Below are 27876 nucleotides of genomic sequence, written 5' to 3' on the forward strand. Positions count from 1 at the left end.
CATTGCATGGGTTTTGACACGCATCCAGCATTATAGTATCACACAGAGTAGTTTCACTGCCTAAAAAATCCTCTGTGCTCCAGCTGTTCATCTCTCCCTTTCCCTGACCCCTGGAAACCACTGATTCTTTTCGTGACTCCCAAGTTTTGCCTTTTCCAAAATGTATAGTTGGAATTGTACCATATGCAGCCTTTTCAGATTGGCTTCTTTCACTTAATAACATACATTTAAGGTTTCTCCATGTCTTTTCATGGCTTGATAGATCACTTATTTTTAGTGCTGAGTAATTTTCCACCATCTGGGGGCACCTGGCTGGCTCAGTCAGTGGAGCATGTGACTCTTGATCTGGGGGTTGTGGGTTTGAGCCCCATGTTGGGTGTAGAGATTACTTAAAAATAAAATCTTAAAAAAAATATTCCATTGTCTGGGCGCCTGGGTGGCTCAGTGGGTCGAGCGACTGCCTTCGGCTCAGGTCATGATCCTGGAGTCCCCGGATCGAGTCCCGCATCGGGGTCCCTGTTCAGCAGGGAGTCTGCTTCTCCCTCTGACCCTCTTCCCTCTCATGCTCTCTATCTCTCATTCTCTCTCTCTCAAATAAATAAATAAAATCTTTAAAAAAAATATTCCATTGTCTGGATGGACTACAGTTTATTCATCACTTACCAAGAGCCATCGTGGTTGTTTCCAAGTTTTAGAAATTATGAATAAAGTTGCAATAAACATCTGTGTGTGGGTTTCCTCTGTGAAAGTCACTTTTCACCTTTGCACGCACCGTTTTAAAAGGTCATTCTGGGGGGCACCTGGGTGGCTCAGTCGATTAGGTGTCTGACTTCAGCTCCGGTCATGATCTCGGGGTCCTGGGATCGAGCCCTGCGTGGAGCCCCACGTTGGGCTCTGTGCTCAGCGGAGAGTCCGCTTCTCCCTCTCCTTCTCCCCCGCTTGTGCTCTCTCTCCCTCTTTCTCAAATAAATAAACTCTTTTAAAAAATAAAATAAAAGGTCATTCTGGCTGCAGTGGGAGGAGCTTAGGGAAGGTATGGCTCCTTCAAAAACTCTTTTGGTGGGATGAGGTCCTCTCAAAGGGGAGGACTTTGGCACTGGGGCAGGCGTGGAGGCTCTCCCGGTGGGCCTCTTCCTGCTTTGACCACCTTCAGCAGGCTCCATTCGCCCCTCACTGCAGCCTCCTGGGACTCAGAGGTTCTGCTCCCTGCAGTACACTGAAGGAGGTGGGACTGGAGGGCTCTCTCTGCCTCTCCCAAGCCTCTGGGTTCTGGAGTAGAGACAACGCGGGCTCCAATCCCAATTTTGTTACTCACTCGGACCTGTGTCGTCTTCTGCAAGATGGGTAATAGTAGGGCTTACCCACCAGGGTTCGGTGACATTTCCAACAGGGTCCCATGTGGAAAGCGTGAGTAATAAGCACCAGTATTGGAATGGTTGGCCATTGTCATTTATATTAGGAAAGAGCTTTTCTCCAGACCCCACATCTAGATGAACTGGAGGGGATGGGAGATAACAGAGATCACCACCTTCCCTGCATCCTTTCCAGCCTCTACTCCAGGTTTTTGGGGAAGCCACGGCCAGGTGCTCAGACCCGGCTGGGGCCAGCCAGGCACCGCAGGGGTGGGCACTGAGAACGCTGTGAGGAAGTGTCACCCCAACCTGGAAACCACCCCTGAGTGGGTAAGAACAGTGAGGTGTTGGAACTGACTCCCCACCTCGGTTGCCTGGAGCCCACACTCAGTGGTTTCCAACTAAATGCTCCCCAGAACTGGAACACCTGAGAAATGTGGGACCCCAGGAGTTAGTTTGTGAATCGCTCCTCTGTGTTGGACACTTACATGGATCATCTCGTCTAATCAGTCATTTTGATGACAACGGTTTATCAAGGGCCTGTTATTGCCTAGCTCTGTTCTAGTGGGATGCGGTGTCTAATGCGGGGTCTGTCCTAATCGCATGGGGGCCCCCAGATGTGGGGCAAAGATCACACGGAAGCCGGTGGTACAGGCCACCCGAGGCAGAACAAGAGAGACAGAGGTTTATTGAATACACCTGCAAGGGAGTGGCAGGCAGGCCAGCAAAGCAGAGACTGTGCCAGGAGGCAGTGGGTGGGGGCTGTTTTTAAAGGGGGAAGGTGAGGAGGTATGGTGACATAGGGCATTTTCCCTTTTTTGGTAACTGTGCCGGGTCGTAAGTAGCCCATTGGTGAGGTGGGTCACGTGGTGGGCCTGCCTGTATTCAGCCTGGGGGTCACTGTGGGCCCTTTCTACATTCCATCGCTCAAGCCTGTTTGCCTAACAGTGGCCTCTTCCCTGGGGGACAGAAAATAAACACCTCCAGCACACTGAAAAACACCTGATTACAGATTTTAGGGAAAAAGGAGGAATGGGTCAGGGGTTAAAGGACTGGAGGAGAAACTCCTTCTGAAACTCCCGATGCCTGCCTAGGTCATAGTCGGGCTCCACTGTCAAGCCTTCAATGGTAAACAATGGCACCTCCATTAACACTCATGTTTATTATGCTTGAAGTTGTATTTAACCGTTGACTAAACCTCGAACTCTTTGGAACTCTTTGAGGCAAGGACTGTGCCTGCCCCAAGGATGGTCCACCCACAGAAGGAGCTCATCAAAGACCTCTTGATACTAACAGGCTCAACCCCATGAGGTTGGAGGTAAATGAAGCCCAGGGAGAGTATATGAAACCTGATGTGCTAGGTTGAATAAGTGTCCCCCAAAGATTCACGTCTGCTGGAAGAACCTCAGAATAAGGCCTTATTTGGAAACAAGCTCTTTGGCTGTCACTACTTAAGATAAGGTCATGCTGAATTAAGGTGGATCCTAAATCCAACATGACTGGTGTCTTTATAAGAAAGGATACATGCGCACACACACACACACACACACACACACACACACACACACACACAGAAAGAAGATGGCCCTGCAAAGACAGAGGCAGAACTTGGGAGTGATGTCTCTGCAAGCCAAGGGACTCCAAGGATTGCTGGCCACCACTCAGCTAGGAAGAGCAAGAAGGGATGCTTCCTTAGAGCCGTTGGAGCATGGCCCAGTCGACATCTTCATTTCCTACTTCTGGCCTCCACAATTGTGAGAGAATGCATTTCTGTGGTTTAAGATCCCCGCGCCGCGCCCCCCCCCCAAGGTTGTGGCACTTTGTTCCAGCAATCGCGGGAAACATATACATGCTCAGGGTCACTAGGGAGCGAGCACCCGTGCTGACCCCGGAGTGTTCCCCGCGGATTTTTATTCGTAAATGGTTTTTACACGCAAAGCGTTACGGGTGAGGGCACATCATCCACACGTTCGTCTATCCAGCAAGTATTTACTCAGTGCCGACGACAGTTAGAGAGCATCCTAGGTCCCTGCAATCCTGCCGCTGAGGACAGGGAGAGAACAAAACAAAACAAACAAAAAAGACATGAAGAGAAAAGAAAAAGACACAGTAGGTCGGATAGTGCATAGAGCTACGGAGAAAAATACAAGATAAGGGATAAGTTTGGGGTGCGTGTGGACGCAGGGAGGAGGTGATGCCCTCGGCCGCGGGGTGGTCCGACATGTGGTTCTTGCACACTTGCAGGCACGGGGACGTAAATGCCAAAGCGTGGAGGCAGGAAAGTGCTAGGCCGGCAAGGGGAGACCAAGTGTGGCTGGAAAGGGGCAGGCAGGGAGCAGAGGAGGGGGAGCCCAGGTCAGAGAGGCAGCTGCGGCTTACCGGCTCCTCCAGGGCTCACCCCGCGCCCTAGCAGGGCCCCAGGCAGAGGCGCCGCACCCAACATGGCGACCGCGCAAGGCACGCCGGCTGGCGAGCGGAAGTGCGTAGCGGCAGGCGCCGGAAGTGGCGGGAAGCCCCGCCCCTACCGGGGTGTCTGTGAAGCCGCGGACACGCCGGCTTTGAGCATCCCTGGCGGGCCAGGGGGAGGCCCTGGGGCTGCGGCTCCCGCGGCCGCGGCCCCGCCCGCCTTCGGCATGGCCAGCTCCGGAGAGGTACGGCCGGCGCCTCTCTCCGCTCTCCTTCCTGCCCTGCGGCCTTGGCTCCGCTCGGGCCTTCCCATCCTGCCCCGGTCCCCTTTGCGTCCTTTCCATCCAGCCCCCTAACCCGCTCCATCCTTCCCGTCCCGACCGCGGCCCAGCTCTGTGCTTCCCACCCTGATCTCGACCCCTACCCCCGGTGGCCCTTTCCACCCCAACCCTGGCGTCGGCCGGGTTTGGTCCTTCCTGCCCCGACCCTGGCCTCGGCCTCGCCTGATCCTTGCCATCCCTGTCCTGGCCTTGCCCCTTGCCCCATCCTTGCCTCGTCCCGCCCCTCAGGCCCTCACCCTGTTGCGAAGGCACAGGCTCTCTCCCCTTGGGTTTTCCATCCCTTTCGCAGCCCCGCAGTCGTGGTCGCCAGAGTTCTTCCCCGCCTCTGCGCCCCCAGAGTTTCCATGCTCCTGAAGTCCTCTCAGTACCTTTTCCCATGCCCCTGTACCTGAGCTCAGCCCTTGGAGCTATGAGACGTTCGTCTTTCATGTCCACTCTGCACCTCATCCTCTATCTCTGAATGCTCAGTTTCAGCCCACTTTTCTCTGCGCCTGCTTGTTGTGTGACTTGGGGGGTAATGGAGGAAAAGCCATTTTACCTGGGAGACTTCTGGCTTACCCCGGAATTCCTTTCCCCAGTGCTCCACAAGTCTGGGTTTGAGCCCCTGTAATGTGGTGCAAGGTATTTTGTCTGCAGACCAGGGTATGGGGATCTGGACTCTGACTAGTGTCTTTCCATCTGTTTATCCTGCCTGTGTGTACTTGTGGGCACATGTGTGTCTAGTTATCACCTGGGCCTTGAACCTTTGAGTGCACTCTCTTAGGGTCTTTCCTGTGCTCTGGGGAACAGGAGTCAGAGGTTCAGGTGTTTTGTTCGAAACGGATGGGGCTGGGGTTGCTGACAATTCCTCTTCTTTTGAGGTGAGTTTGGCTTTGAGGTGGCACCCACCCCGATTGAGGGGTAGGGTGTGGGATACACCTGCAGACTGGTGGTAGGACTGAAGGGCCAGAAAACCACAGCTCTTTAAGGAATAGTTATGGAGTCGCCTGGCTGTGTTAGCAGATTCCAGGTAGTTGTGTGTACTTGCGGGAGTTGGGGGGCTGGTACCTTGGTCTTACGGGGTCCAGTACAAAGGGCCCTCTGTTCCATGAAGCACATATGAGTGACCTGGCCAGTGAAGCCTCCTGTATCGTGGATGTCTCGTTCTACCCTGCATGTGGAGATCAAGGTCCCCTCTGGGATGTTCTGTTTATTACCTATTGATACATAGTTTGCATACCATAAAATTCACGGTTTTTTTTTTAAAGATTTTATTTATTTATTTGAGAGAGAGAGAATGAGAGAGAAGAGGGTCAGAGGGAGAAGCAGACTCCCCGCTGAGCAGGGAGCCCGATGTGGGACTCGATCCCGGGACTCCAGGATCATGACCTGAGCCGAAGGCAGTCGCTCAACCAACTGAGCCACCCAGGCGCCCAAAATTCACGGTTTTAAAGTGTGTGTGTGTTTATTTATTTTTTAATTTTTTTAAGATTTTATTTATTTATTTGACAGAGAAAGACACAGCGAGAGAGGGAACACAAGCAGGGGGAGTGGGAGAGGGAGAAGCAGGCTTCCCGCGGAGCAGGGAGCCTGATGTGGGGCTCGATCCCAGGACCCTGGGATCATGACTTGAGCCGAAGGCAGACGCCTAACGACTGAGCCAGTCAGGCGCCCCAAAGTGTGTGTGTGTTTAAAGTAAGCTTTACACCTAACATGGAGCTTGAACTCACAACCCTGAGATCTAGAGTTGCATGCTCCATCGACTGGCCAGCCAGGCGCCCCAAAGCAGTTTTAAAAAATGTATTCACAAGGTTGTGCAACTCTCCCCACTATAGGATTCCAGAATGAGGTGGTCTGATTTTGAAAGTCATTACTGGCTTTTAAAATGTAGATGCCCAGATTACTCCCAGAGTTTCTGGGAGTAGGGGTCTACGTTTCTTGTAATGGTTCAAATGATTCTGAAGTGGTGATCTGTTGACTCACCTGGTTCTATCCTTCTTTCTCTTGGAAATGAAAAATTGATCCCTGTTCCGGAGCCGTCCTTGGCCTAGTGAGGAGATAAGCAAGCAGGCAAACCGGGACAATTCATCAGATGAGGCTGGAAGGGGAGGGAGGGTCCCTGGTACCGCAGGGGAGGGGCAGGACCCGTCTGGCTGATGCTGGGAGGGCTTCACTGTGTTTGAGCCTTTTAGCCCAAGTTCTGAAAGTAGCAGTTTTCCTGTGTGGTGGCATGTCTGATGGAGGGAACAGCTTATGGGAAGGCTTTGAAGCATGACACAGGGCACATTCCAGAAAATGCCAACTAGAGAAGCAGAGACCTAGGAAGTGGGACAGCGTGCAGAGTGGAAACCCATACAATCCTGCACCTCTTCCGACTGACCCTGTGATTTAACAATTTTTATAATGCAAAATATGCTATATATAACAATTTCGCATCATGACAGTGCACTGTGATGAGCCTTTCTGTTGTACCCACTGCCCCGTTATTTAAAAAAATTTTTTTTGGGTGCCTGGGTGGCTCAGTCGTTAGGCGTCTGCCTTCGGCTCAGGTCATGATCCCAGGGTCCTGGGGTCGAGCCCCACATCAGGCTCACGGCTCAGCGGGAAGCCTGTTTCTCCCTCTCCCGCTCCCCCTGCTTGTGTTCCCTCTCTCACTGTGTCTCTCTCTGTTAAATAAATAAATAAATAATTAAAAAAAAAAATTAAAAAAAATTTTTCCGTTTATTTTTTATTCTTTTTTTTTTTTTTTTTAAGGAAGCTTTATGCCAAACGTGGGGCTTGAACTTAGAACCCTGACATCAACATGCTCCACTGACTGAGCCTGCCAGGTGCCACCCCCCGACCAATGTCCTGTTTTCATAGTTAACACGTGACTGATTTCGTTTCATCTCTGTCTCTCCCTTTGGCTTATTTACATCAGTCCAGACATCTCATCGGTTGGTTTGTGAGTCCTGTTATTTCTTTGGGTACCTGACTGGTAAACATCCGGGAGGGGGATGTTTTTTGGGCAGGTACTGAAGTTTCAGTACTTAATATTTCTTTTCTTTTTCTTTTTCTTTTCTTTCTTTTTTTTTTTTGCTTCAGTTCTTTTTTTTTTTTAAGATTTTATTTATTTGAGAGAGAGAGAGAGAAACAGCATGAGAGGGGAGAGGGTCAGAGGGAGAAGCAGGCTCCCCGCTGAGCTGGGAGCCCGATGCGGGACTCGATCCCGGGACTCCGGGACCATGACCCGAACCGAAGGCAGTTCGAAGCCCAACCAACTGAGCCACCCAGGCGCCCTTTTTGCTTCAGTTCTTAAAAAAAATTGTGAAATGTTACGTTCTGAGAAGTGCGTTAAACTCTTTTTAACCTTACACTTCAAACCACCTATAAGCGGTCATCATCTGGTTCTAGCCATATGGTTCCCAGATACAGCTGAGAGACCCCCGTCTGTCCTTATCCCTGCATTGCATTTCTGCAGACCACACGGGATGCCTGTCCAGGACCTGTCAGGAAGCCCCAGCAGCCCTTTTCTTGTGGAGGGAAAGGCAGTTTCAGCTGATCAGGCCCAGCCTGAGTCTGACCTCAGGCTCCCTACCCCTTTTTTTTTTTTTTTTTTTTTTTTTTTAAAGTAAGCTCTGCGCCCACTGTGGGGCTTGAACTCACGACCCCAAGATCGATAGTCACCTGCTCTACTGACTGAGTCAGCCAGGTGCCCCTTACCTAACGGTTTTGAAATGGAGAATGGGTCTGCCCTAGTTCCCCCAAGGCTGAGAACACATTCTTCTGAGAGGCGGAGGGAAGCAGGTGCCAGTGTATACGGGTGTGTGTGGAGGTGGGAATTCTCCGGGCCACAGTTTTGTTCCACTTCTTCCCAAGGAGCACTCCTGTTTGCTGTTGGCCTCTGCGGAGCTTCTGCCTTTCCTGGGGAAAAGGTGTGTGTGTGGACTTAGAAACCACAGGACCTTGGCTTGGAAAGTCTGGGTTCCAGGCAAGAGACTTGACTATTGCAAACCCGGCAGCCACCTCCCAAGATCGGCCTTTGGAGACCAGGGGGACTCAGCTGCTCCCAAGTGCCTGCAGGGGGCTGGCCTCAGGGCAGCATGTGGGAGCACAGAATGTGGGGAAAGTCATCCTGTGGGGTGTGCTGAGACTGGACAGGGGGGGCTGGAACTGAGTTTCTGCCTTTTTTTTTTTCTTCTTAATGTAACTTCTAGGTGGTTTTAATGGTGTCTTTTTTTTTTTTAATGTGAGCTCCATGCCCAATGTGGGGCTTGAACTCATAACCATGAGATCAGGAGTCACATGCTCTACTGTCTGAGCCAGCCAGGTGCCTCTGTAACTTCTGGGTGGTTTTAAGAGAGATTCAGTATTAGTAGTATAATGTGGACATTATATGATGCCGGAGCTTCTTACACTGTTTTGCCCTGTGTTCTCATTGCTCCCAGAAGGCATTCATACTTTGATAAATCTGCAGATAGGGGGATGAGGAGGGGGTTTGCCTCAGGCTGCTCAGCGGATTCAAGCCATTCCTCCCTCCTGCCCCTAGGCCCTCTCCCTGCCAGTGCCCTGTTGCCAACCTTGCCTGATAAGGATCCCTCTGGTTTGAGCCTCTCCCTGCAGACTGAGTCCCTAGGTCTGGGGTGGGGTCTGGGAATCTGATCCCCACACCTGGCTCTGGGAAGCACTGAGCTAAGGAAAGTCACTAATGGTTGAGAACACTAGCCCCTTGGACTTGGGTGCCCTTGCAGACCTTGGGAGTAGCGAGACAGGATTGAAGGCACCTCAGATGGAAAGGGGAGCAGTGAGGGCATGTCTGGCTGCTGCCTCTTACGGAGAAGGGAACGTGGGAAGGACCAGTGCTGGTAACCAGGTGGGAAATATTTGTTGAGACCCTTTCCCAGGCCTGTGGAGGGCTTGGCAGGCCGTGGAGCTTGTCAGGACCAAGTAGAGGGGCACTGCAGTCCGAGTTCCCCGGGGAAACCCCTGGAGGCTGCCTGGGGCTTGCGCATGGCTCTCCCGCCCCGGGGTTCATTGTTGCCATGGTAGCAGCAGGGCTTTCCAGGCCTCGGCACTTCCATCCCTGCAAATATGTGCAGAAGAAAAGTCAGGCCGGAGGAGGAGGGCTTGCAGACAGAATCGTTGGAAATGGCAGAAGAAATAATCGTGGGTGCTCTCTCTTGGGAGTGGTCAGACAGGCACCCCCTCAGTGAGGACGGTTTGGGGGGACTTGGATCCCTTCTGGGGAGTGCTGGGAAGATACAGGGATCCCTCCCCACCACGGAGAGCCTCCAGTTCCTTTGTCCTTGATTTGGGGATTTCAACCCACCAACCTGGGTTGAACCCTCTCCCTCTCGGTTGTACACACAACCGGGAACGGTGGAAGGCCCACGTTAGGGAAGAAAACCTTCTGCAGATAGCTACCAGAACAAACTGAAATGTGTGGACATCTTGCGGGAGGTATAACGCCAGTTCCTAGCCAGAAAGTGTGATAAGGCAGGGTGGCTCCCTGTTACCTAGTAGTACTGATCTTAATATCATGAGTAGGTGCTGTTTCTTTCTTTCTTTCTTTCTTTTTTTTTTTTTTTTAAGATTTTATTTATTTATTTGACAGAGAGACAGTGACAGAAGGAACACAAGCAGGGGGAGTGGGAGAGGGAGAAGCAGGCCCCCCGCCGAGCAGGGAGCCCAATGTGGGGCTCGATCCCAGGACCCTGGGATCATGACCTGAGCCGAAGGCAGACGCCCAACGACTGAGCCACCCAGGCGCCCCTAGGTGCTGTTTCTTACTGATAAGGACTTGATGGTTTCATTCTTCTGGCTTTACTTGCCCTTAATCCCAGTGCTGGGACTAGCTGCCCCCCGCCACTGGCTGAGGGCTTGATATCCATCACAGCAACCCTGAGAGGTAAAGTCACTGTTGTTAGCCCCAGTTCTTACTGTTTCTTGATAGAATTCTCCCACCCAAGTGTTTTAAGAATCCCGTGTGATGTTGGGACAGTGGGAGAATAGCAGCTTTCACAAGCGGACAGCCCTGGCCAGTGGTCCTAAGTGGAGTCTGAAACATGCCAGACTTGATAGGAGACCTTTAGTAGGAAAACTCCCTTAAATTTGGAAAAGAATTGAAGTTTCATTTTGAATCTCTTACTTTTGGCGAGAGATCCTAGTGTGCAGATCTAAAAGGGGCTTTTGAAGAGTATCATAGCTTCTTGCTCTGCAGTTAAGATTTTTGGTAAAAGCACCTTCTTTCCCACAGACTATGGCGAGGGCTGCTCTTGGCATCTGTCCTTGGCCGAGGAGGCCAGGCTGAAGGCCACCCTTGGGGATCCCGTGGGAATTCGGTGTTGCCCTTATTTTCAGGACACATCCAACGATGACGACATGCCCCCTGCAGCAGCCGCCATGGCGGTGGGCGCCCACCTTCTCGGCTTCTCGGATGAGATCCTGCTGCACATCCTGAGCCACGTCCCCAGCACAGACCTGGTTCTGAACGTCCGGCGCACCTGCCGGAAGCTCGCAGTGCTCTGCCTGGATAAGAGCCTCACCCACACCGTGCTGCTGCAGAAGGACTATGAGGTGAGGCAGGGGTCGCAGGGGTGGGCACAGCCCACATGCCCACCTGAGGACTCGCATAGCTGGGCAGTGGGGCGCCGTGTGGCTGGTGACAGAGGGGGCGGGTGCTCAGAGTCCTGACTGGCTCAACCTCTGAGACACATGAAGTGATAACAGCTAGAGGCCGAGAGGTGCGGGTAGCGGGCCACCCAGCAAGGGGGCACAGGCTCAGTGGATGCTGTGCTGGGACAGAGCCAGCCTTCCCGGCAGATGCCCAGAAAGTTCTGGAACTTTCTCGGTGGTGTGGGGAGGCACCATCTTACCCTCCAGCAGCTGCGTGTGGGTCTTCAGTTGCCTTGCACCCTCCTGGCCAGGCTTCTAAGTGTCTGTTCTTTTGATGGGTGGGACAGGTGTCGCCTTGTGCTTTTACCTGGCCTGGGTAGGGTGCTGGGGTGTCCAGGGTGCTGTTTCCATCCAGGGTTGGGCCGTCCCTATATCTTCTTTCCAGAAGCCACTGCGTACTAGGGCTTTATCTTGTGGAGTTCTAGGAGTTCTCTTGTACTCTGGATCCTTTGTCGGATACCCGTATTGCGAGTATTTTCTCTGAGTCCGTGGCTGGCTTTTCTGGTTTTTTTTTTTTTTTTTTAACAGTATCTTTTGAAGAGAATAAGTGTTTATTTATTTATTTTTTAAAAGATTTTATTTATTTATTTGACAGAGAGAGATAGCGAGAGAGGGAACACAAGCAGGGGGAGTGGGAGAGGGAGAAGCAGGCTTCCTGCTGAGCAGGGAGCCCAATGCAGGGCTCGATCCCAGGACCCTGGGATCATGACCTGAGCCGAAGGCAGACACTTAACGACTGAGCCACCCAGGCGCCCAAGAGAATAAGTGTTTAAGTTGAAGTCCAATTTATTGATTTTTTTTCGAGTTCATGTTTTTTGTAATCTGTTGAAGAAAACTGTTAGACCTGAGATTGCGAAGATTTTCTGCTACGTTGTCATGTAGAAGCTTTATAGCTTTAGCTCTTATGGTAGGTGTGCGATCCCTGTTGTGTTAATCTCTATATGTGGTGTGAGGTAAGGATCAAGGGTTCCTTTCTTTGCATACGGCTCTTCAGTTATTCCAACATCACTTATGGACACTGTTGTCCTTTCCTCAGTAAGTGCCTTGCAAATTTTTTAATTATGTTTTTACATTTTAATTCCAGTATAATTAACATACAGTGCTATATTAGTTTCAGGTGTACATCACCTGGTGCTCACCACAAGTGCACTCCTCCTCGGTCCCCATCACCAATCTCCCCTGCCCCCCGCCTCTCCTCTGGTCACCATCACTTTGTTCTCTGTAGTTAAGTCTGTTTCTTGATTTGTCTCTCTTTTTCCCTTTGCTCTTTTGTTTCTTAAATTCACATATGAGTGAAATCATACAGTATTTATCTTTCTTGGACTTACTTCACTTAACATTAAGCTCTCTAGCTCCATCCATGTTGTTGCAAATGGCAAGATTTTATTCCTTTTTATGGTTGCCTTGCAACTTTTGTTGAAAGTCAGTTGACGACATATCTTAAAGATAACAATGGAGGGGCGCCTGGGTGGCTCAGTCGTTAAGCGTCTGCCTTTGGCTCAGGTCATGATCCCAGGGTCCTGGGATCGAGTCCCACATCGGGCTCCCTGCTCTGCGGGAAGCCTGCTTCTCCCTCTCCCACTCCCCCTGCTTGTGTTCCTGCTCTCGCTATCTCTCTCTCTGTCAAATAAATAAAATCTTAAAAAAAAAAAGATAGGGTGCCTGGGTGGCTCAGTTGGTTAAGCAACTGCCTTCGACTCAGGTCATGATCGTGGAGTCCCGGGATCGAGTCCCGCGTCGGGCTCCTGCTCGCGAGGGGCCTGCTTCTCCCTCTAACCCTCCCCGCTCTCATGTACTCTCTCTCTCTCTCTCTCATTCTCACTCTCTCAAAATAAATAAATAAATCTTTAAAAAAAAAAAAGATAACAATAGAGGTCTTGACCGGAACCCAAATTTTAGGAGACTGTGGGAGGGGTTCCTAACTATTGTCACTGGTTGTGAAGCTATGCATTTGAACCCCAAGTGAGGCCCCTCCAGAGCTTGGTTCTCTCTGTGAGAGCATGCTGTGCTCCTCTCTGCTGGGAGAGTGTGGGTGTGCGGGGAGGCTGAGCTAACTCCCCAGAGCCAAGGTGAGGCTTCCTCCTTGGGAGAGTTCTTTCCTGGAGAGGGAGGGGCAGGTGCCCCCAGCGCAATGGCGCAGCACCGTGTATCTGGAGCATTGAAGATGCTTGTGTCCTGCACGAGTCTTACCTGAGAGAAGTGATCGGGATGCACGCACATCACATGCGCCGGTGCTCCAGGCGGTGTTGCTGCTGAAGGCCTCCTTGGCAGCGGCCAGGACGTCCAGCTGTTGGCCCCCAGGTTCCCTCACTAGACGTACCATGGCTCACCTAAGCAGTCCACGGCAGGTTTTTGAGGAATACTTAAGATGTGAAAATGCAGATGATGTAAAGGATCAAGTTTTCAGGGCACGATTCCGTTGTGTGATTCAGAAAAACCCATGTCAACATAACGTGTACCATCTTTACCATTTTTAAGTACGTGTTGCTGTATGTTAGTCAGTACATCCATTTGTGGTGGTGTGCCAGAAATTTTCCATCAACCTGAACAGAAACTCTGGATCCTGTGAGCAGTGACTCCCTCTTCCCCCTTCCCCCAGCCCCTAGCAACCTCTGTTCTGCTTTCTGCTTGTGGATTCGCCTCTTCTGGGTAATTCGTGTAAGTGGAACCACACAACATGGGATCTTTTAGGACTGGCTTCTTTCCCCTGTGTGACGTCCTCAAGGTTCACCCACATTGTGGCGTGTGTCCGAGCTTTGCTCCTTTTCGTGGCTATATAGTCTTTCCTTCTATGTGCAGACCATGTTGGTTCTGTCTGTCGGTGGGTGTTGGGTGGTTTCCAACTCCTGGGACTAGTGCTGCTGTGAACATCGGGGAGCAGGGAGTGAGTCCCTGTTTTTCCTGTTCCCTCGGGCCCACGGCTAGGAAGGGAATTGCCGGGTCACCTGGTCACCCCGTGTTTAGCTTTTTGAGGAACCAGCACACTTTTCCACACCAGCTGCACCATTTTTACATTCCTGCCTAACTGGGGCCTCTTGACTATTGGCCTGTGGTAGGTGAGCATGTGGGAGGGGGAGGAGGGGCCAGCTCTCCCCTCCAGTGTCCCTCCTCCGCTGGACTAGTGAGGCCCTGAGTGTCGTGGGGGAGGGCGCGACCTGAGGGGTAAAGGTGAAGGAGTCGCCTGGGTGTCTTCAGCCCCTTTCCTTCCTTGACCACCCCCCTCCCCCCATTCCCGGCCTTTCCTGCAGGCAAGCGAGGACAAGGTGAAGCAGCTGGTGAAGGAGATCGGCCGGGAGATCCAGCAGCTCAACATGGCCGGCTGCTACTGGCTGTCGGGTGCCACTATTGAGCACGTGGCCCGCTGCCGCAGCCTGGTCAAGGTGAACCTCTCGGGCTGCCACCTGACCTCCCTGCGCCTCTCCAAGATGCTTTCGGCCCTGCAGCACCTGCGCTCCTTGGCCATCGACGTGAGCCCCGGCTTCGATGCCGGCCAGCTGAGCGGCGAGTGCAAGGCCACGCTGAGCCGCGTGCGGGAGCTCAAGCAGACGCTGTACACACCCTCCTACGGTGTCGTGCCCTGCTGCACCAGCCTGGAGAAGCTGCTGCTCTACTTCGAGATCCTCGACCGCACACGCGAGGGCGCCATCCTCTCGGGCCAGCTGATGGTGGGCCAGAGCAACGTGCCCCACTACCAGAACCTGCGGGTCTTCTACGCGCGCCTGGCCCCAGGCTACATCAATCAGGAGGTGGTGCGGCTCTACCTGGCTGTGCTCAGCGACCGCACGCCCGAGAACCTCCACGCCTTCCTCATCTCTGTGCCTGGCAGCTTCGCCGAGAGCGGGGCCACCAAGAACCTCCTGGATTCCATGGCCCGCAACGTCGCGCTGGACGCCCTGCAGCTGCCCAAGTCCTGGCTCAACGGCTCGTCCCTGCTCCAGCACATGAAGTTCAACAACCCGTTCTACTTCAGCTTCAGCCGCTGCACGCTGTCCGGAGGCCACCTGATCCAGCGGGTCATCAACGGCGGGAAGGAGCTCTGCAGCCTGGCGAGCCTGAACCTCAGCGGTTGTGTCCACTGCTTGTCCCCGGACTCCCTGCTCCGCAAGGCGGAGGACGATATCGACAGCGGCATCCTGGAGACGCTGGTGGCGTCCTGCCGCAACCTGCGCCACCTCAACCTCTCGGCCGCCCACCACCACAGCTCCGAGGGCCCGGGCCGCCACCTCTGCCAGCTGCTGGCCCGGCTGCGCCACCTGCGCTCCCTGTCCCTGCCCGTCTGCTCCGTGGCCGACTCGGCACCGCGGGCCGACCGCGCGCCCGCCCAGCCCGCCATGCACGCCGTGCCCCGCGGCTTCGGCAAGAAGGTGCGCATCGGCGTGCAGTCCTGCCCCAGCCCCTTCTCCGGGCAGGCGGGCCCTCAGCCTTCCTCCGTGTTCTGGTCCCTGCTCAAGAACGTGCCCTTTCTGGAGCGCCTCGAGCTGATCGGGTCCAACTTCTCCTCCGCCATGCCGCGCAACGAACCCGCCATCCGCAACTCCCTCCCGCCCTGCAGCCGCGCGCAGAACGTCGGGGACTCGGAGGTGGCCGCCATCGGGCAGCTGGCGTTCCTGAGGCACCTGACTCTGGCCCAGCTGCCCAGCATCCTGACGGGCTCCGGGCTGGTCAGCATCGGCCTGCAGTGCCAGCAGCTGCAGTCCCTCTCGCTGGCCAACCTGGGCATGATGGGGAAGGTGGTCTACATGTCTGCCCTCTCGGACATGCTGAAGCACTGCAAGCGGCTGAAGGACCTCAGGTGAGGGGGCCCTGGCAGCTCCTCTGTGGCCTCGGCGGGCCCCTTGGAGGCGTGAGAGGCGGCGGGGGGATGTGGGTAGCACGGCCTCTCATTCGGCAAATGTTTGCGCACCTACTGCCCGTCTGCCGAGATGGGCTGAAGGAGGGGCGGGCTGGCCTCCAGCGGCTGAAGAGTCCGGGCGGGGCTGGCAGGGGCCCCGCAGGCGGGGACCGGACAGGGGGGCAGCAGTGGGCAGAACCCAGGGAGGGCAGGCGGGAGGCAGGGATGCGCTCAAAGATGCTACTGCGCGTGGTCTTGCTCCGTCCTGCTGATGGCCCCGCGAGGTGGCTGTTCTTGCTCCCATGCAACAGCTGGTAAGCGGGGCAGCAGGAGCCGAACTCGGGGCTTTTTGTCCGACTTTGTGATTGTCGGAGCTATGAGTCCGTGAGCTGGGAGACTCGAGGCCGGCCGAGGCTTGCGGGGAAAGTAGGCAGCATGTGCTGTAGCCCCCGTGGTCTTGCAAAAACACACGTGTCCCAAAGCACAGGCAAGGTGGGGCAGGGAACCAGATGGGGTGAAAGGACTTCAGCCGGCGCGGGGGGGCGGGCCGATTTCCGGTTGGGAGAGGCCCCCCCACCGGTACCCCACCTGGACAGGAGGGGCCGGGACGGAGGAGCTGGAGAGGGCCGCCGAAGCAGGGGCCACACGCGGTTGGGAGGTGACGGTGGCCTGGGGCGGGAGGCAGGCTGGTCTGAGAGAGTGAGGGCAGAACCCACCAGGCCCTTGTCACAGGGGCCCAGATTTGGAGTGGACTCTACCGAATCGAGCTGTGGAGTGAGGGGGGCTCTCGTGAGGACCCAGCGTTTAAAGGGGAAGAGCCTCTGTTGACTCGAGACATGTTTGAAAATCTTGCCAGACCTGCTCTTGCAAAATTGCACTGTTTCCTAGAAACTACTGGAAAGGTATGGCGGCAGCGGACCCCAGCTCTCGCTTCATTCAGGTTGGGGAGGAAGTGGCGGCAGGGTGTGGATCCGCTAGCTGGTCTCTCCGTCAGGCTGGAGCTGAGGGGTGGGTGGCTGGGTGGGGGCAGCGCCAGGGGCCCTGAGACGAGTTTGTCATTGTCCGCTCGATGGTCCGCACGCACTTTGTGCTTTTGGTGAGGCCAGGTGCTCAGCCAGGGGCTTCCGGGCACTGTCTGATTTAATCCCCGGGACAGCCCTCCATTGTTCCCATTTCACAGATGAGCCAGTGGAAGCTTGAGGGAGGAGTTGAGGTTCACCCAGCTCAGTCTCACTCCAGAGCTTGACCTTGGCCCCGGAGCCGTGCAAAATGGAGACATCTGTGTCCTCTGCGGACCTCCACTCTCCCCTCAGAAGGTGTCATGTGACAGGAAATGGGCCAGATTTGCGTTGGAGCTGGCAGAGGGCTTTGCGCTCACACCCTGGAACCTTGCACAGCTCCACTGCAGACTGCCTCCGCTTCCCCTCCAAGCACAATACGAACACTGCGGCTCCCTGAGGCCCTGCTCATCGGGGGCTGAGAGGCCCGGGGCCCAACCCCAGCCTTCCACGTGGCAGAGCAGATGTTTTCCTGCTGTGTTGGATTCACACACCCTGGATTCGCAGCTTGGGTCCTCGGCCTGAGTGTCTTCCGAGCCCTGTATTTGGGAGTTGTTTATGCTGTGTCCTACACATTCCAGTTACACTTGCTTTGAGAATCTGCTTTGAGTCAAAGTTAACTTCGGGCGAGTTTTGTTGTCCAGTGTCTGTGAGACCCTGTGGCCACGTGCTGAGCTGCGGGTGCTGGGCTCTGGCTGTGCCTCCCCAGCCATTTCCGGAGCTTGCCCAGAGGTCAGACAGGAGGTCATGAGAGGGTTAAGGACGTGCGATGGGCAGAGTTGCTGTTCCCGTGGCAGGGCCTTTGGGACCCTCTCTCCTGCTCCGGGTGGGCCCGGCACTCCTGGCCACTGGCTTTCCCAGGGCTCAAGGGAGTGAGGACTGCAGGCCCGCTCTTTGCTTCTTGACCGCCCCCCCCCCCCATGTTCTTTTTCCTGCCCATCTCTGCCTCATGGCGCTCATCGAGTCCTCGGTGTTACTTTCTCCAGCGTGGGCGCTTCTGCTGGGGTGGGGTGGAGGAGAGGCCCTGACCGCAGCGGCCAGCCCCCTCCACCACGCCCTGCATGGGACGGGCCTTTCCGACTTCTGAGGTGCCCACGCTTGCCTTCTTGCCTGTTTGTTTCTGACACCAGGAATCCGCGACCTCTCTGTTCACTGGTTCTTCTCTGTCCAGCACCTTGTCCCACTTCGCTTCTTCCTGTGCGTTTGCTGTCATGTCACTGGCCTTTCTGGAAGAAGTGGTGGTAAGTGCATGGTCAGGAGGCCACATGTCACTGTGGAAGGGGCAAACAGATCCCTATATTTAACAAACAGAAGACTCCACAGGTCTGCGACCCTGCTAAGCTACGGGAGTCTGTGATTAGGAATTGAATGTTCCTTAATGAGGGGAGGCCCAGTGAGCATTTGAGGTCGAATTTCACCAAATTCGGAGTCAAAGTATTTTTGGATCTCTCATCTCTCATCTTTGCCATCAGTTTTTTGTTTTTTGTTTTTTTTTTTTGCCTTCTTGCCAGCCCATTAAGCCTTGTACCTTTTCTGACTGGACTGTGGTCACACCGTTTGGTCATCATCGGGGAGTATTGGATAAAAACAGAAACTGAAGAAGGTAAAATAAAGTACCTCAGTCGTGTCATTCAGCAAGTCAGAGTAGTCGAAATCTCTCCCCCAAACATCTGCCTCACTCCAGAGCATTCAGTGTCTGGTGCCTGCAGGGCCACTTGGAGACAGCAGGTGCTCCCGGCTCCCTGGGTTGCTGGCCCCTCCACCTCGGGGAGAGGGGGGTGGCCATGGCGTCTGAGCTGGTTCACCGCCCCCCCTCCCAACCCCGGCACTCCCAGGTCCTTTACCTGTGAAGTGGGGCTGGTAAGCCCAAAGGAATTTGTACCTGTAAGGCCTATGGAACAGGGCTTGGCACCTGCGGTCCCCGTGATGGTTCTTTCTCCATCTAACAAATATGTGAACACCTGTTATGCCGAGTTCTGTGCTGGGCAGAGAGATCCTTGTGCCTGCGGAGCTGACTTTCCAGTGGGGAGAGTGGGCCAGCAGTGCACAGAAGAAAGAATGTGGTTTATGAGAGAGTAAGGGATGCTGGGGAGAAGGAAGCAGAGCGGGCTGAGGGATGACGGAGGGCAGGCGCTGGTGAACGTCATGAAGGTGAGATTTGAGAAGAGATTTCACGAAGTTGAGTTAGCAAAGTAGAACCTGGGAGGAACATTCCAGCCAGGCGGAGCGGCACGGAATTCAGTGTCCGTGAATCACCGGCGACTTAACGTTTGAATGAGTTAACACGAAATAGACTCGGGCATGCGGTGTCTCAGCGGTACGAGCCACGTTTCAGGTGCTCAGCGAGCGCACGTGCTCGTGGCTGCTGCAGTGGACAGGGCGCACGTGCGGAACGTTCCCGTCTGCACAGAAGGTTTTGCTGGACAGAGCCGAGTCTGTGCCAGGGCCCTGGGGTGGGCTGTGCCGGGTGTTTCAGGAGCAGCCAGGGGCCCGTGTAGCTGGAGGGGAGCAGAAAGGCAGGTCACCCTGCCATCTCCAGACGGGCTGGGACAGCACGGAGAGATTGGAGTTTGCTGATTGATCGGATCCCTGGGGTGGGTGGGGGGGTGGTCAAGGTGGATCCTGATGGAGGCATTTGGCCCGAGCAGTTGTGCTGATGCGGCTGCCGTCAGTGGAGAGGGGGAGGCTGTGTGGCTCGGCTGCGCTCGTGCACGCCGGAGTCTGTGAGGCCGTGGGGTCACTCAGCAAGCGTCAGGGTGGAGGAAGAATCAGCAGAGCCGACCGAGCAGGAGCCGGCGGGAGGGCGGGCAGGACTGAGGTGGCAGATGGAGCTGGGAGGTGTCCTGGGAGCTACGGGAAGGGCCGGGGGTGCCGACTGCGGTTGCATTCTGCCAGCGGACTTGTCACGGCCGCCAGGTGCTTTTCCTGCGTGTCCGGGCTTGACTCCTTTAACATTTTGAACAACCCCAGGAGTAGAGCTGTTGTCCCATTTTGCAGATGAGGAAAGTGAGGCCCAGAGGACCGAGGAGCTTGCCTAGGTGATACAGCTGGTCTGTGGGCTCCTGGCACCGGGGAACATAGAAGAGCGGGACACAGCAGCATTTGGTGGTCACCGAGTGGCTTCCGGGGCTGGAATGTGATCCTTGTGGCGAGGTCCTCCCCGGGAGCAGGGCCGTGCATGCATGGTGGGTTTTGTGGCTGGGGCGGCCCGCAGGACCCAGGATAAATGGGTTTTGTAGGTCAGCCCGAGAACTTGACCGCCGCTCATAATGGACTCTCTGTGCACGCCGGCTGCTGAGAACCATGTCTGATCAGAGCTGGGGACTGCCTGTTCAGAACAAACACCACTTCCTAAAATGCAGCCAAATGGCCCCGTTCCTCTGGATTCCTGCCTTCTGCGGCAAGCCGAGCCCAGGGAGGCTGGAGTGAAAGGAGCAGGTGGTACTTGCCCGCCTGCCGTGCGCAGGAGCCACAGAAAGGAAATGGTGCTCTGAGCCCGGGAGAGACTGGCACGCTGCTTCTGGGGCCGCCTCCCTGGGCAGCCCCTGCTCTTCCCGGTGGGAGGTCCCCGGCCGGCCAGCTGTGGCCACCACTGTCCCCATCAGCGAGGCCCATCAATTTGAGCTTTGTGCCTGCTGGGACTCCTGGCCGGGAGCTGCGTCCGTGCAGCCGGGGCCACTCCTGCGGGGAGGTCGCGCAGGAACACGTCGTTCTGAGGCGCACCTCGGCAGAGAGAGGGTTACAGGCTGCACAGAGAAGGGCACCTTCTTTCCCAAGACTGATTAAGCCCTGCCTTATGGGGGAGGGAGGGTAAAGCATTACCCTGAGTCACCCTGGGCTGCTCATGACCTCAGAACCAGGGCAGCGTCTGGGCGGAAGCGAGAGGGCTGGTTTGGAGCCAGGCCCTGGAGGCTGTGCCAAGTCCGCCCCAGAGGCCTAGGCCCCGCTGGAGGTGGGTGGGCAGATGGGGGTGCTCCCCTAGCACCTTCCTGTGCCCACAGAGCCATGGGGAGACCAGGCCGCCTCTCGGGGAGCGGGCTCCGGAGGCCAGATCCCCACTGGTTGGAAGGTTGAGGCTTGGCTGGGAGGGAGCAGGACCATGGGCCCCCCAAGGCGAAGGTGATTGTGATGGATCATTTTTGTCATCCGCAGCCCCACCGTGCTGGGAGCGGAGGGGAGGTTTGGACGTGTGGGCCCTGCCTGTCCAGGCAGCTGGTGGAGTGGACGGGCCTGCCCCCATCCCAAACACCTGTTGCAGGTGGCTTCCTTCAGAGTGGGAGAGCCTGGAAGTGGTCGGCTAGCTGAAAACTGTTTTAAAAGCGTGTGTGAACACAGCACACTCACACTGCTTACTGGGTTTGTAACCGAGATCTTGGGCGGGTAGCGTGGACCCGCAGCGCCACCTAGTGACCAGGGTGCCCCAGGCCCATGCTTCCTTTCCTGCCGCCTGCCCCAGGGGCAAGCCTGAGCCACAGGCCCCCCCTCCCCCCTCCCCAGCCTGGACTTCTGCCCCTCCCATTTTCCCACCCTCAGGTCTGCAAAGGGATGCTTACCTTAGGACTTTGAAAAGAATAATTTGTTTTTGAAAGAGAATGCAAGAACGTGTTCAAACATTTTCTCAAGAAAAGTTAACTTTTCAAAAAAATTCGCATTCCTAACTGGGCTGACATTTACTTGCTGTCTGGGTCCTGCGTGACTTCAGGTGTTACCTTATCCTTGCTTGGGGTGCATTACGACTGCACTCAGCCACCGTCGCATCTCTGAGGGGCACTGCTCCCTGCTTGCGCCTCTCTGAGTTCTTTCTTTAAGGATGGAATTCATTCAGTGGGGTCTGCGGGTAAGGCCCGAGCTCCACATCTCTGGCCTTGGATCTAGGGCATGGCCCGTTTGGGTCTTGTTTGGCTTTGAGGACTGGGGGGCCGTCCCTTGTCCTACACCCAGTTTTGGTCAGATCAGCCTCTCTCATGATGTTGCTGCATTCAGAGCATTTGGGGGTCTCTCTCCCCTTGGGGCCTGGGACAGGACACTCTGTCCCCAGTGCAGACCTGCCGCCTTGTGGTCGTGGGTGTGGGCATTTCTTGCTCATCCTAGAAACTTCTCCTTTTATGAGCGCTGTGTTGTCATGTGGCGCTATCCCCGCGTGTACCTCCGGTGCTGTGTCTCTGCATGGCCTTCTTGTAAGGAACCCGCTGCTGGATTAGAGCTCCCCCAGTCCAGCATGACCTCATCCTAACGCCATTGCATCCGCGAAGACCCTGTGTCCAAGGAAGGTGTATTCACGGGTGCCAGGGGTTAGGACTGTGACATATCTGGGGGGGGGACACAACTCCCACCAGCTCCCCTCTCCCTTTTCCTAGTTCTTGGCCCTCCTCCTGGCAGCTCCTGGAATCCTGTTAGCTTCCCCCAGCCCTCCCTTCTTCCACTGGCTCTCATTCTAGAGGGCTCCTGTGGCCTGTGGCCCAGTGTTCTGCCACAAATCCGGTGTCTGCTGGTTCCACAGCCGTGTTCCCAGCTGGTGCAGAACTGCCGTTGTCAGTTTTCCTCAGTGCCTCCAACAGTGTGTCCCCAGCACATCGCTCTGCCCTCGGAACTGCTCTGTCCTCTGGGCTTTGCATCTGGGTGTGCAGAAAGGTCTGGAAGGGTTTGGAGTGTTGTCCTCCACTCCGCGTTCCTGGGTCCTGCTCTCGTCCCTGGGGCCGGAGTGTCAGTGCTGACTCCAGCGCTCCCTCCTGCCCGTGCCGAGGCCCTGCCCGGTGGCCAGTGTGGCTCTTGCCGTCTCTTCCTGTCTGCCTCTCTAAAGCAGGTCTGACCTGGGTGGATCTCCAGTTTTGCTTTGGTTGTTGTCCGCGGCTGAAGTCCTGGCTTTGTAGCTTGGCTCCTGTTTCCCTTGGCTCCCCACTACAGGACTGTGGATCTGCCCAGTACCTCCCCACCCTTCCCTGTGTGGCCAGAGCGGCCCCGACCCCGCCTGACTCGGGCACCTCTCCCACCCCAGCTTCCAGATCCCCTCCCTGTCCCTTGGCATTGCTCCGTGCATCACAGGCAAGCAGTGATGTGTGACAAGGACCGTATCTAAGTACATCTCCCTGCCCCCTTGCCCGGCAGGTCAGCATTTGAAGCGGGGGGGGTGGGGTGGGGGTGGGGGCGGGGATTGCTGAGCAGGCAGGGCCGCAAACGTGGTTGCCTCTAGGCTCAGAGCAGTGTCTTGGCTGGGGTCTCTACAGTGGCTGGCTGCTTGCATCGGGCCTGCAGGGTCGTCCCCCCCCAACTCGGGTTCTTCTGGGAAGACCTCGGGGTTTCGAGTGCTCTCTCAGCGCTCCAGGGGCTTGTGGTGTAGACCAGCGTGGGGACAACTGGTGTAGGCCCTCTTTAGCTCATAAACACAGGCTTTGAGGGGGGCCTGGACCGAGAGGCTTCTGCAGCCGGCGCGCCCGTCAACAACGCGGAGCTCACTGTCCTCTCCCCCCGCAGGTTGGAGCAGCCCTACTTCAGCGCCAACGCCCAGTTCTTCCAGGCGCTGAGCCAGTGCTCCGCCCTGCAGCGCCTCTGCCTGGTGTCGCGCAGCGGCACGCTCCAGCCCGAGGCCGTGCTGGCCTTCATGGCGCGCTGCCTGCACGTCGTTGTGTGCCACATGTTCACCGGGGAGTCCCTGGCCACCTGCAAGAGCCTGCAGCAGTCCCTGCTCCGAAGGTGAGTGCTGAGGGCGGGCCGGGCGCTGGGGGCAGCTGGCCGCCTGGTGGCTGCCCCCCCTCGGGCTTTGCGCAGAGCCCAGCAGTTAGTAGCTCCATGGACTTAATGCCTGCAGAGGTAGCGTGAGAACAGAGACTAGCTGCCTTTCCCCGCCGTGCCTTGCCTCCCGGGCACTCCCTCTGCCACACGCCGAATTTCTGCACTGTTGAGGCGCAGAAGTATTCTCTCCACGCCCAGCTTCCCGTCCCTGCGGTACCGTTCTCCAGACGCAGGGTACCAGGACCGGTCAGGCTGCAGACCTTCGCGGGCCCTCAGCCCCGTCCCTGGGCCTTTTCTGTTCCAGGGTTTGATGCAGAACCGCTCCTCACGCTCGTTGTCATGTCTCCTTAGCCTTGTTCGGTCTTTGACAGGCCTCAGTCTTTCCTGGTCGTTCGTGACCGTGACACTTGTGAAGAACACTGGCCAGGTGTTTGGTAGAACGTCCATGAGTTTGGGCCAAAAGTCCACAGAGGTGACGCCACGTCCTCAGTGTGTTGTGCCAGGGACACAGGGTGTTGGCATGTCTTCTCATTGGTGTCTGTGGGTTTCTCGGCTGTAAAGTCACATTATTCCCTTGTTTTTTTTCTTTGAAGATTTTATTTATTTGAGAGAGAGAGAGAGACAGAAAGTGAGTGGGAGAGAGAGGGAGAGAGAATCTGAAGCCAACTCTGAGCTGAGCACAGTCATGGGGCTCGATCCCACGACTGCAAAATCACGACCTGAGCCTAAACCAAGAGTCGGACGCCCAACCAGCTGAGCCACCCAGGCGCCCCCATTTTTCCTTTTCTAATTAACAAGCATCTTGTGGAGAGACGCTTTGTGAGAGTCTGCAAATACCCTTTTCTGTCGGAGTTTTATCTGCTGATTTTAGCGTCCATTGATGGATCTTGCCAGTGACAGTTGTTACTTTGATATTTGGCTAATGACTGTTTTCGGTTTCCTTCATTCCTTTTAGATTTGTTACTGGGAACTGTCCTCTGTGAAGGAACCTGGGCCTTCTCCACATTTACTTACCTAACATTTCTTTGTATTAGTACAGACTCATGGATATTTATCTTATTCAGTGGGTTTTCATCATGCTCACACTGTTCATGTGGTTGCTCAGATTGTTCCAGATTTGGCCATGGGGGTGTTCTTTCAGACTGGGTCCTGTGCCCTTACAACATGCCCCTTCCTTTTCTGAGCACTTCCTTCCTTCCTGTCACTACCAGACGTTCCAGCCCCAGGCCTGAAACCAGCCATTTCTTTGTGGAGCCTGGCTCCTTTTGTTGGAGGGTGGAATTAGAAACCAAGGTTGGCTGTTGGGTGTGCTCACTGCTGCTGGGGTGTCATTGCCTCCAGGCCCCGTCATGGACAGAGTAGGAAATTCATCTGCGTATGTTCTTGCGCACACACACCCCCACACACACACCCACACACCCACACACCCCTGTATTTCCTTATCACCCATTTGCATCGATATTAAAAACGAGTTCATACTGATGCCTTGCGTCCCAGCCCAGTATCCCAGAGTTCCTGCAGGCTCCTCCTCCTTCCTCATGACTTACCCCCCATCGGTGAACAGGCTGGCTGTCACCATCCACAGTGTGTTTGCTGGTTCATTCCACTCTAGTGCGCACAGGTAAGGCAGTTTTGAAAACCCAGCTCACTGCCTGGAGGGTAGTATGTGTTCACGCTCTTGCCTGATGCTTGTGGTATCCTGCCTTCCAGAATTACCCAGGATTGTTCTTTGCTTCCCACTCCCTTCAGTGTGGTCATGTCGCTTGTTTGTAATGCAGTCAGGTTCCTTTATTACTGCATTATATTGCATTGGGCATTCACACCACGTCCTGGTAGGTTTTGTTTGTCCGGGGTTGTGGTATGTGAAGCCTCGCTGTGACTCAGAGTCCGTTCTCTATCAAGTGGTGTCCTTGGAGAAGTGCCGCCCCGTGTCCCCTTCCCTCCACCTCACCGCCCCTGCAGACAGGCGGTCTTGTCACTTCTTGGTTATTCTTTCTGTGTTTTTTTGCACAAGTGAACGGATAGTATTTTCTCCTATTTCTTATATGAGCTTTGCTTTTTTTCTTAATGATGTGTATGTTGGAGTTCAGTTTGTACCGCTATTGCTCATTCTTCTTACCTCCCTGCATTCTTTTTTCATTGTGGTAAAATATACATAACACAGTTTCCCGTTTTAACTGTGGAAGTGTATAGTCCAGGGACATCGAGCCCATGCCCGCTGTTGTGCAGCCCTCCCCCCACCCCAACTTCATCTTCCCAAACGGAGGCTCTGTCTGCATGAACGCTAACCTCCCAGCCCCTGCCCAGACCCGGCTCCCACCGTCTACGTTCTGTCTCTGCGAGTCTGACGGCTCCAAGGACCTCGCAGACATGGAACCTCAGCTCTGGCTTCTTCTGCATTCCCTTAGACATTTATTTTAAGAAGCTTTAAAAAAATAGAAATAAAAGATTATCATGTATCGATTGAAGTGTAGCTCCTCAGACTTGCTGAACCTACCAGTATGAGTCTGCTTTTCAAATCCGCAGGGGCGCTCAAGGGCACGGGGCTTTGTTTCTGTGTGTCTGTCACACCCACAGACGTGTAACACTGCACGTGGTTGTGCGGCCTGTGCTTTTCATCTGATGTGGATTTGAGCTTTGTTGTTGGCCCTTCACTGGGGCTGTTCCGTTCCTGCTGAATGCTGTGTGTGCTGATCCCCCCGGTGGATTCGTCACATTTTGCATATCTGTTGTGCTGATGGGTATTCGGGTTGTGTCCCGTGTTTCCTCTGTCCCCAGGAAGGTCCTCGTGCAGGCTCCCCCACGTGCAGTCTGCAGACTCGTAGAAGGGAGTGTGTTCTCTTAGCGTGTGTTCAAGAAGATGCCCAAATGCTCTCCAAAGTGATGCTCCCGAGCCCCGCTTCTGCTTACGGGCTGTGAGAGTCCCTGCCCCATGCCCTTGTCGTACTCCTTTGTATCGTTGGACTTCCAAATTTTCCTGGTCGCCTGGGTGAGGATGGCCCTCCTGCTGTCCATGCTTGGGTCTCATCTGTTCCCAGCAAGCGTCGTCTGCTGTGTTTATCACCAGGCCATATCCTTGTCTGTGATCAGCTCTGCGGAGCCCTTGCTTTTCTGTTGGCTTTCTCTGGGGAGGGGAAGAGGAAAGCTCGGCACCGGTGTGCCTTCGCTGTGGCTTCGGGTGGGGTGCTCAGTGGTGAGAGTCCGTGCTGCTTCTGCTAGTCAGCGGGCCCACCGTATCGGGGCTCCCAAAGCTACTGCGTTTTTCCCGCCTGCTGTGTTCACCGTCGTTTCAGATTGTTGTCATGCGTTCAGTGACCTCCACTACCCTTCTCCTCGCAGAGCTTCCTTTTAAAGCTGCAGCTTGTTCTTCACCGTGTTCTCAGAACGCAGGTATCAAAGCTGGTTGGCTTGTGTGCCAAGTACAGCCAAATGGGCTTCGAGTGATGGCTCTGGGGAACCTCCCCCGGGACCACCACGTGTAATCCTGAGTCCTTCGCTGCTGGTGCTGAAAGCTCAAAAGATTCCCTGTAAACCCAGTTCGCACCGGGGCTTGTGTTAACTAAATAAGGGCCCAGATACACCTTTGGCCAGCGAGGTGTACCCTGTCCCTCCAGCAGGAAATGCTGAGCTTGGGTCAGCTGCAGGTTGTGGGAAGGCAGTTGAGGGGGCGGTGTTCACAGGCTCCCCTTCGGTGGAACACTCTGGATGCCATGGCCCGTGTGGCCTGTGGGCCCCTCTGCAGTGCTCCACAGGCCCTCTGGGTCCCCCCTGGGCTGTGTGACGGCAGTGAATGTCACGTGCAGACTCGTGGGATTGCTGCACTCCCAGCTCAGCTGGGGACGTCAGGCAAGGGGTGGAACTGAAGGCTCGGATGGTCAATATCAGATTACTCACCTCCGGTGGGGATCATGCGGCCTGATGGGCAGTGGGCTGTCTCTGCAGCGAGTGTGGGAAAAAATGCCACATCGGCAGTCTCTACCTTTCTCCTCTGGGCTGAAGCCCTTTGAGGTGCAAAGGTTTCTTTTCTTTTCTTTTTTCTTTTCCTTTCTTTTTTCCTTTCTTTCTTTCTTTCTTTCTCTCTCTCTCGCTCTCTCTCTTTCTTAATTATTTATTTATTTGACAGAGAGAGAGACACAGCAAGAGAGGGAACACAAGCAGGGGGAGTGGGAGAGGGAGAAGCAGGCTTCCCGCCGAGCAGGGAGCCCGATGCGGGGCTCGATCCCAGGACCCTGGGATCATGACCTGAGCTGAAGGCAGACGCTTAATGACTGAGCCACCCAGCCGCCCCTCTTTCTTTCTTCCTTCCTTCCTTCCTTCCCTCCTTTCTTTCTTTCTTTTTCTTTCTCTCTCTCTCTCTCCCTCCCTCCCTCCCTTCCTTTTTCTTTCTTTCTTCTCTTATTTTTTTTAAGAGGAAGATATTTGTTAATTTTGAAAATTTTTTTATACATATAAACCTTACCATTTTGACCATTTTTAAGTGTAGAGGCATGCCTCACTTTATTCTTTATTCATAGATGCTGTTTTTT

At 54.9% G+C, this 27876-nt stretch overlaps 1 protein-coding gene and 1 long non-coding RNA gene across 5 annotated transcripts in view; one reads left to right on the forward strand and one right to left on the reverse strand.

The window, feature by feature from the left end:
* Positions 1-3198: 3198 nt before the first annotated feature.
* Positions 3199-3827, reverse strand: LOC141371381 (uncharacterized). The gene is made up of 2 exons (XR_012376315.1): positions 3732-3827; positions 3199-3395 (listed from the first exon to the last, which is right to left on the reverse strand). It is a non-coding gene; the product is annotated as an uncharacterized lncRNA (long non-coding RNA).
* A 39-nt stretch (positions 3828-3866) lies between these two features.
* The window catches only part of FBXL18 (F-box and leucine rich repeat protein 18), a 41815-nt gene continuing 17805 nt past the window's right edge, over positions 3867-27876 (forward strand). For 2 of the 4 annotated variants that reach the window (XR_012376272.1, XM_025863805.2), the window contains exons 1-4: positions 3867-4003; positions 10418-10633; positions 13981-15524; positions 23093-23311. Coding sequence is in view for 3 of the 4 variants with exons in the window: in XM_025863805.2 (XP_025719590.1) it covers positions 3986-4003; positions 10418-10633; positions 13981-15524; positions 23093-23311 (1997 nt within the window). In the remaining variant the exon portion in view is untranslated. Of the gene's footprint in view, positions 4004-5444; positions 5536-6911; positions 7019-10417; positions 10634-13980; positions 15525-23092; positions 23312-27876 lie in introns of those variants that run through there. The other 2 variants (XM_073886309.1, XM_073886308.1) reach the window with 2 other exon arrangements.

The sequence above is a fragment of the Callorhinus ursinus genome, unplaced genomic scaffold (assembly GCF_003265705.2).
Source record: "Callorhinus ursinus isolate GAN/ISIS: 27379988/994484 unplaced genomic scaffold, GSC_fseal_2.0 scaffold70, whole genome shotgun sequence".
NCBI lineage: Eukaryota > Metazoa > Chordata > Mammalia > Carnivora > Otariidae > Callorhinus > Callorhinus ursinus.